The sequence below is a fragment of the Helianthus annuus genome, chromosome 12, assembly GCF_002127325.2.
Source record: "Helianthus annuus cultivar XRQ/B chromosome 12, HanXRQr2.0-SUNRISE, whole genome shotgun sequence".
Classification (NCBI taxonomy): Eukaryota; Viridiplantae; Streptophyta; class Magnoliopsida; order Asterales; family Asteraceae; genus Helianthus; species Helianthus annuus.
In genome coordinates this window covers 12757274-12767291 of record NC_035444.2, presented here as the reverse complement: position 1 = coordinate 12767291, position 10018 = coordinate 12757274, and the positions used below count along the sequence as shown (strand labels likewise).

Genomic DNA, 10018 nt, shown 5'->3' with positions numbered 1-10018 from the left:
GAGGTGTCACACTATGTTTTCTTCATGTAGAAGGACAAGGTGTTCCAAAGTAATCCATACACCAATATCACTCGCGGGATTTCAAGAAGGAAAGCTTGCAAAAACAGTGAGCATACTCGACCCCTTTTCCTTTTAATCACTTCTGGGTGCAACATGTATGCTATACAAACTACACTTCACTTTGAAACTATTTTAACAAACTCTATCCATTGTTGAAACATGAAACTATGTGTGATGCTTGTTAATCTCATATGCCATGTAAACTATCTGTGTTAATATATGCTCATTAACTTTGCTAGCCTACCTTAACAATTATAGCGCTATAGGATTAATGCACCGCCCACGAGACTTGGGGTATTGTTAAGTTAAACATGTTAACCTCCCGCGATACTTTGGGATAGGCAAAATTAAACGCGTTGGAAACTTGGGTTTGAACATATTGTTACACAATCTAGGCATACTAGTAACTCGCATATTACGATTCATGTTAGATATGAGTAACTTTTAGTCTATATTATGCTATGTAATCAAACTTGTATGCTCGCCAACTTTTTGTTGATATATTTTAATACACGTTGCAGGTTGATAGTTTGATGATGATGCGATGAAGAACAAAGATTAGGTGGACTTAGATACACACCTAAATTTAGTTTATCATTTGATGTTATGTTTTGTTGAACAATGTTATCTTTCTTTGAATCCTTGTATGACATTTAGTCTATTTATGAAATTTGAATTTTAATTATATTGTCACATAGTGTTATGAAGTCTCTTGCAATCTCGTTTTCGTCTCATCTCGATATTTCCGTCATCAGTTGGAGTGTGACAATTAAGACTCGAATCAAGACAAGCTTTGGATTAAAATAAAATGGTTAATATGCCCCAATCCATAAAGACTTAAAAAAGGACTTTACTATATCTAAAATCCATCAATATTTGATAAGGATGTGTTTTATTTCTTTGAAAAAATACTTTTATTATTATTTTTTAACCGCTGATCTTTCTCTCTAAAATCCTATACTAAATTACATCTTCCAAGGATTGAACGTTGGTCTTTTTATAATAGGTAATTCCTCTTAACCACTAGACCAAAACCTAAGTGGCTGATAGGATGTGTTTTAGGATCAAGATTAATGCTTATTATTAAAGGACCCATGTTAATCTTATTAAAGGACCGCATTGCGTTGATTTACGTCAAGATCTCGCCTGTTTACAAGAATCCGAACGTCCTCTCCTCAACGTGTGGGTTTGTGTCGACGTTTTAATGTTATTTTTTCACACTCTAACGCCACTGTAACGCATGAATTTTCGTTTACTAATTTACACTTTCCGTTTACTAACTAGTGTTTAACCCTCCTGCTGCTGGGCTTAGGTCATAAAACCGTGCTAGGCAGTAAGTAAACAACGACAAAAACCGAGAAAAAAGTAAAACAAAAAACGCGAATTTATACCGTCACGTGACGTCAAAATACGCAAAGACAAACGCGAACTTATACCGTGAGCTGGCGTAAAACATAAAGAAACTCAAATTTACAGCGATAAAACTTTAAGTTAAGAAAAAATAAAAAGAAAAACTTGTAGACCAACAAAATGAAACATAGATATAGAAGAGACTACAAATGTAATTCACAATAAAAGACCAAAAAAAATATCACTACAAGACAAACAACAAAAAGATTAAAAAACACCATCCTTTACCATTCTATGTGGTGAAATGAAAAAAAAAAAATTAATGGGTGACATTTTCGTAAATAAGTCTTAAAGTGTGGTGAAAATAAACGTAAAAATCAAAAGATTCATTTTGATAATTAAGCCTTAATTAAGGGATTGTTTTCTTAATGTATCTCTAAATGTTATATAGCAAGAATTACTATCGATGGAGTGGTGCGTTTCAACTTTTTTTAGACACAGAGAAATGAAAATTTGGGTATTTTTCCTTATTTGATTATTTATTATAAACGATACTTTTTTATCCATCTTTGAAACCAAGCAAAAATATAATACAACTATAAGAGCATTCACATTCTATCCATCAAATCTTGAGAGATGGGTTTTTAAATTATAAAAAGTGGTTTAAGTGGTTGTGAGTGGAGGAGAGAGAAAATGTTACTGTTCATCTGTATATTTGGGGGGACACTGTTCACCCTGTATAATTTTTTAATATATTTTAAAAGTGGTTGTGAGTAGAGGAGAGAGAAAATGTAATATATATTGAAAAGGAGAGAGAAAAAGTATTTGTTTTTAGTGGAAATATATTGATATAGGAGTTGTTTTTTAGTGGAATGTATGTATATTTTTAGTGGATTGGATGTGAATGCTCTAATAAACTATAATAAAGAGTGGTTTGCTTGTGGAGACCCTATTTTTTTGAGGGCCTAGGCCACCTAAATCTAGATTACTTATACTATAGGTCCGACTTTGGTTTATTAGCAAAGACAACTTTTAAACACCTAGATTTGAGAGAAGAATGTTTTGAATTCAAGTCTCTCATTCGTAGAGTTAAAAGAAATTTTTCGTTAAAAAATATAGTAAGGGCATGTTTGGCTAAACTTTGTGAAATAACTTATTGACTTATTGGTTTTTTGAAAAAATCAGTATAGAGTGACTTATTGGCTTTTTCCCCTCACATACATCCCTTTTACCAAATATCATTTTAGAGCTTATGACTTTTAAAAAAGACAATAAATCAGTAAATTGTTTCAAAAAGCTTAGCGAAACATGCTATAAGAATTACTAGTGCACATATAATTCATAAAGCTAAAGCTATATTACACAATGATATTTAAAATTTTGTTGACTTGAATAATAATAGTGGATTGCGACTTGTTTGTATCTTGTACTCTACTAATCAGAGCCCCATTCATTCCCCCATGTTCTCAATCGCAAGGTTACGTATGCCTCATCATCATCATCACTTTCCACACCTCCTACTTGCATCCATTTTCCAAGATATAACTCTTAAAGATCAATCATCAATGGGTGGTTTTGATATGGAATCGTTAGTAGATGCAACAGCAGGCGCTATTGGATCCCTCGCTAGCACCACCATCTTATACCCTTTAGATACCTGCAAAACTAAGTATCAAGCTGAATTACGTACCCCCAATCTCAGAAAATACAGGTATTTCTTCCACTTTGGGCTTTTTGTCTTCTCTAACTTCAGGGTTTTGTTGAGTTCTACCTCAATTAGATATTCTGATGATTTATGTGTGAATTATTACTAAAGTTAGGTTTTTGTATGAATTAAATTTGATCAACGTGATGAACTCCTGATAGTGACACCTGTGTATTGATAAGCATAATCACCCCCTCCCGGCCTCCCCCAATACACACACACCGCTCTGACTAGGCGGGTAACGGCGCTAAGGCCATGTGTTGTCAAATAGTGCCCCATGCCACATCAGCTGTCCGGGGCGCCAAACATCGTGCCAGATCGTTAACGGGGTGCCATCCAAGCCACCGCCATTCCAATAACGAGTGAGTGAGAGAGCTCATGCTTACGTGACAATGATGTGACAGTCACTTTTTGACGTGGCAGTAAAAAATTGTGAGACGGTAACGAAAGCCTAAGACTATCTCCAATGCTAAGGAGGCCCTTAGGCGCCCTTAGTTGCCTAGTAACCTGCCACATCATATCCATACAAATCCTTAAAATCCATACAAATCCTTAAAACCTCTCAATTTTATCTTCAACCATACAAATATCCTTACATATCCTTAGATTTTCCACATCGTCACCTGTTTTTTCTTTAAATTCAATTACTTAAATTATTGAAATGCATCTAAGTAATTCAATGATTAAATAGTTAATACAAGTAAATAGGTAATATCTAAAATAAAAAAAAAAGTACATTGATAAAAAAAATAAATACACATGCAACAGATTAGTTTTTTGAATTGGATTTTTCTGAATTTGCTTTTTAACTTAATTCCGTCAAGATATTTTTTACGCTATTTTTATATCGGTTTGTAATTCGGAATAAAACTTAACTCCATTAAGCTATTTTTAACACAGACTATTATCGGCCAAAAGTGGACCAATTCGGATTATTATCGGCAAATAACTGAGTTGGGATTATTATCGGCCAAATTGAAAAAGTTGAGATCATTTAAATCCAATTTGCCTTAAAAAAAAGATAAAAACATAACTAATGCATTACATAATAACAAAACTAAATTAGATTTAAACATAAACATTTAAAAATTAAACATCAGATTAGATGGTTGAAGCTGGTGGAGTTATCTAATTAAAATCTTATTTAATTAGCTAGTTGACAAATTATATAATATAAAATATGGCTTCAGTGGCACAATAACCAAAATCCTTTAGCCCTTGCAGACGGATCTATTATAGTTTTCGGATGAGAATTAATGGGCCCTTAAATGTGGATGATTCCACATCATCATGGGCATGGACGATTCAAATGCGTTGTGGATAGTCTAAGGAGGCCGGAGTTAGGTTGGTAACGGATGTGATGGGATGAGAGCATGGGGTCCACCAACTTTTCACCAATCAGACCATGCGTAGTCGTTGGGGTGAATAATGCCCCAGCCTAGGGTGTTTTGCGCCATGTGGCAACCCAGTCAGCAATGGGGCATTAACGGGCGTTTTCTAAAATGGGTGTAATGGGGATGTGGGGCATTATGTTAAATGAGATGTAATATAATCAGTGGCGGATTCAGGATTTTTTTTCAATGGCGTCCATTTTTTCGGTGTTCAAAATTTTCATAACAAAACGTTAAAATTTTCGGGTCGGTCCTCGGTTGGGTCGGGTCATAGCGATGTTTGAACTAGATTTAAAAAAAAAGGAAAAAGAGCTATACAAGGATTGAACCCATGACCTCTTGTTAGTAAAGAATAGGAATTTACCACTATACAAGGTTTCTTTTTCTTTCTATGGTGTCCACCTAATTGTATTTATGAGGTCCTTATACAATTTAATATACCGAAATTACTAATTTTTTAAAAAACATTAGGGTCCGGGGACCCCACTCACCCCGACCCACTCTATGTGGGTCCGCCCCTTAATATAATTAAATAAAACAAAACCATCAAAAAATCTTATTGGACAAAGAATAGGAAGATGAAGGGTGATTGGACAAACAAAATGGGGGAAGGCGTGGAAAATACAACGCCAAATGCCATTTTAGGTTGAAAAACCCCCCTAGGGGCCGAGCTTGGGAGTGTTTCGGGCGTGCTTGGGCTTAAAAACGCCTAAATCTATACGAGTACACATGGTCTCATGCACATTTGCACACACAATTCATTTTTTTTTTCTTGTATTTAATTTACATGTGAAACCATTAGGGGAGGCGGGCCACTACGTTATTTTTCCGTTATGGATCAATATAACGCGTTATACAATAACAATTCCCACCGCCGCCATAAACATTAACGCGTTATTGTATCACGAAATCCGATTTTCGTTATTTTTTCAACGCGTGATGATTTATTTTGTGAGGGTATTTGTTGGTTGGGGGAAATTGTTGGGTGTGGTGGTGAGTGATGACCACCCCCACTAAAAAAGGTTGTGAGTGATGAAAAAATGGTTGATGACATGGCAGAACTTGATTGGTGCTTGTGAGTGATAGAATTCTATCACTAGTGACCACCCCCCCTCCCCTTACAGATTTTTTGAGGAAAAAGTTAGTGAGATCCCCCTATCTACGTGACAATCACTTATACACTTTTTAGTTAAACCACTCCACATGGTGTGAATATTCATTTTAGCTAAATGTTAAATCTCATGTTGTTCATATATTGAACAGGAACCTATCTGACGTTCTATGGGAAGCGATTTCGAAACGTCAGATTCTTTCGTTGTTTCAAGGGTTAGGAACAAAGAACCTGCAATCATTTGTTTCATCATTCATATACTTTTATGGGTATAGCTTCTTTAGGAGGACGTATATCGAGAGGTCTGGATACAAGTCTATTGGTACCAAGGCTAACTTGCTTATTGCTGCTGCTGCGGGCGCTTGTACCGTTGCCATAACCCAGGTTAAATCACAAATCACATTAGTACATCTTATAATATATATTACATGTGGCAAGATTAGCGAGTTGGGTAATGGGTAACGTTTTTGGTATGGCTCGGTTGGGTTGACTCGGAACACTTTTTGTCCAGTACTTTTAGTTTTGTTTATAAGTAATTAGCGTGCCAATTTAATTTTTAAACAAAATGCTTTACAAAGTTTTGTGTGTAAAAATACACGAGTAACGGAGTAAGTACATGGATGGTCCTTGTGGTTAACCAAAATTTTGGATTTAGTCCCTAGCTTTCCAAAAGTACACAGATGGTCCCTGTGGTTTGTACTTTGTAATGGATTTAGTCCCCAACTTTTGCCAAAAGTACATGGATGGTCCCTGTGGTTTGCACTTTGTAACACATTTAGTCACTAAAAGTTGGGGACTAAACGCGTTACAAAGTGGAAACCATAAGGACCATCCGTGTACTTTTAGCAAAAGTTAAGGACTAAATGCGTTAAAAAGTGCAAATCGTAGGGACCATTCGTGTACTTTTGGAAAGCTAGGAACTAAATCCAAAATTTTGGTTAACCACAGGGACCAGCTGTGTACTTTTTTTGGGAGATTTCCGACCTATTTGACCCCTTTGCTTTTTAGCCAACTTTTTTGACTCTACACTTTGACCCGTTAGAGATGATACATAAACCGATTCGCTCATAAGTATATGGGTCGAAATTGATACCCCTAATAAACATATAGATGAACATGAATATGCAATCATATTATTGGTTGTTACCTAACATTGATGACTAAATCTGTGGTGTTTCTTCAGCCGTTGGATACAGCTGCATCAAGGATGCAAACAAGTGACTTTGGCAAGTCCAAAGGGCTATGGAAAACCCTTTCAGAGGAAACGTGGGGAGAAGCGTTTGATGGTCTCGGCATTTCAATTTTGCTCACAATAAATCCAGCAATTCAGGTAATTAGTTACCGAGGTATTAACATACAATCAATTATCCTTAACGGTTTCAGATTTTAGAATAAAATGCCATTTGCATCCCTGAGGTTTAGCCAGTTTTGCGACTTTCGTCCAAAGGTTTGAAATTTTGCCATTTTCATCCGGCTAGTTAACTCCATCCATTTTTCTCCGTTAAGTCAGGGGAAAAATAAACCTGTGGACGAAAGTCGCAAAACTGGCCAAACGACGAAAATGGCATTTTACCCCAGATTTTATAAGTAGTGTGTTTGACTTAAAAGTCAACATGCCGTATTCATTTGGACCGAAAGAGGGCATTTTGCCTGCCCTTACAAAAGAAACCGATTTACTTGATGAATGATGTTATCTCTAACCTGTTTTTTTTTTTTTTTTGTTTTTTTTTTTTTTTTGTTTTTTTTTTTCAGTACACTGCATTTGATCAATTGAAACAAAGACTATTGGCGGGACAGATTGGTAACCCGCAGTCACTTTCTGCCCTGAATGCTTTTCTGTTAGGGGCAGTGTCAAAATGTGCTGCTACCTGCTTGACATACCCAGCTATCAGGTAAATTCTTCTTTGCGGGTCAGATTATACAAATAGGTTAGTTTTGACTTTTCGAGTCAAACAATACTTTCTGATTCAAATTGATATATCAGTTATGTCACCAATTTCACACAATTTACGATTTCCGTATACATTCTTTTTGGGTAACCAGCTTTTTTTGAGGCTAGAAAAAACCACCAAAAAGTCAACTCGGTCAAAGGTAAATGAATAACGATAAACACTTGACAGTTGACACAGTTAGAACATAGAATAAAGTCAATATGGTCAAAGCTCCACGTCATCAGTCATATTACCGAAGTTGGTTAATTTTTATTTACGGAATTAGCCCACTAAAGAATGGACTCATAAAAGTCATTTTGAGTTGATTTTATAACTGTTTGACCAGAAAGTCAACTTGTAAATGTATAAAAGTTGAACTGAAACATGTACTACACGCAGATGCAAGGTAATGATTCAGGCTGCAGAATCAGATGAAGATATCAACGAGGACCCAGAAGTAAGATCAAGAAAAACAGTATCCGGGGCACTCCATGCTATATGGAACAAGGAAGGGTTCCTAGGATTCTTCAAAGGTTTACGCGCCCAAATCCTAAAAACCGTGCTAAGTTCAGCGTTGCTGTTGATGATCAAGGAAAAGATCACAAAGAGTACGTGGGTACTGTTTCTGGGAATAAGGAGATTCTTGTTTTTAAGCAGAAGCAGGATAAAAAGCTCTTGAATGAGATGGAATGTCGAGTGTAATTAAGACCAAATGTAATTAGTTAAATAAGATTAATTATTGTGTTAATCTTTGTTGTTTCAAACATAACGATGCCTGATTAGATATATTGTTTATGTGTTTGTTTTACTGCTACTTACATGTCTAAAACATCATTAGTTTAGTTGATAACAAAACAAAAGGTTAAATGAAAGATGAAACATCATCCGACATCCTGAACCCTGGTATCAAGTGTTTATATATGATCAAACTCAGGGCCGGCCCTGAGAATTCGTGTACCCTGTTCGAGCTCGAAAAAATGTGCCCTTAGGCCTTAACGAAATTGGGTATTTGGCTCACTAAAGGTCTAAACCTAATGCCAAAGGGGTTACTAACTAATATAAACCATAAGAATAGTTTTGTAAGGGGGGCTATGTTGGTGTTTGTATGGATGTACCAAATTAAAAAAATATTTTATATATACATACCAGGTTTTTTTCAAAAAAAAAAAAACGTGCCCCTTGAAATATCGGGCCCTGACCGGTGGTCCTCCCCGCCCACCCCAGGGCCGGCCATGATCAAACTTCATCTCGATGCGAATGATCATTCCCATAATCCCATGGCTTGATACAAACTCAATAAACCAAGTGATTCTGCATATAAGATCAAAGTTCGAGCTAGGGGTGTAAATGAGCTTGGCTCGTGGTCGAGTTCTATGTATAAGGTTCAAGCATGGCTCATCTTAGGCTAAACTCGTTTAGGTTTGACTTGATTCAAGCTTTTACGAGAAGGTTTGAATTAGTTCACGGATTACTCGACTCGTTTACACACATGGGTTAGCTATAAAACATCCACCTAAAGGACACAAGTAGAAAGAACAAAAAGTATTTAAAACAACAAATATTATAAATTAGTAATATTTTATCTATCAATCAGGGACTTGGGGTAATAAATTTACTGGATTATAAGGTTATCCAAGATAAAGAGAGAAAGTGGGGATTAGAGGTGTCGGTGGAGGGTGTTGATGGAGGTGGGTGGAGGTTGAAGATGAAGTACGTGGCTGAGGGTGGAGGTTGAAGATAAGTAGGTGGTGGGTGAGTTCCACAAATAAATAAAAAGATTATTGTTTTTTTTTAGTAAGGGCATTTTAGTAATTTTACATGGACTTAACGGCGAAAATTAACCGCCATCTACTCTAGGGACTATCCGAGTAACAACTTGACAAACCACAGGGAGCATGTGTGTAATTTCCAAAAGTTGGGAACTAAAAGTGAAATTTCACCAAACCACATGGACTATGCGGGCATTTTACTCTTAAAATCTTTAATGTTCTGAAAACCGGACTACTCCGACAACATGTGATCTTAAAAGCAACAAGGGATAATGGAAGAATCAATGGCTTTCCACTCGTTTTGGCCGGTATTGCTTTAGCTTCCATTGGTCTTTTTAATCCACTTAAAATCATCAGGTTTCTTTATGTTAGTCCATTAACTCGTAACTAAATTGATAGTATTTACGCTTACGATCTAACCAGTGTGGTTTTCCAATCATGCCCTTTAAAAGTAATGAAACTATTTTAGTTTTACCAAAACCTAAAATCTCAAAACCATAAAAGTAAAAGCTTTAAACGATGTGCATTATGTGTTGTACTGGTTGCAGTATATGTAGTACCAGTTGTATAAGTTCTTGTAAAAAGAGTAGGATTGCCAGTTGTTTTATATAGATCTCCAGTTGTTCATTAGGTGTCTATCTGATGACGATTTGAGTTATAAACCTGAGTACAAAGTGCCAAGTGCCTCTGATACGTGTCTT

At 36.0% G+C, this 10018-nt stretch overlaps 1 protein-coding gene across 1 annotated transcript; it reads left to right on the top strand.

Annotated features, from left to right (window-relative positions):
- Positions 1–2801: 2801 nt before the first annotated feature.
- LOC110894130 (peroxisomal adenine nucleotide carrier 1) lies at positions 2802–8362 on the top strand. Its single transcript, XM_022141315.2, has 5 exons — positions 2802–3121; positions 5770–6001; positions 6801–6947; positions 7370–7509; positions 7948–8362. Exons 1-5 carry the CDS (start codon positions 2871–2873, stop codon positions 8225–8227), a joined length of 1050 nt encoding a protein of 349 aa, XP_021997007.1. The 5' UTR covers positions 2802–2870; the 3' UTR covers positions 8228–8362.
- The last annotated feature ends 1656 nt before the right edge of the window (positions 8363–10018 follow it).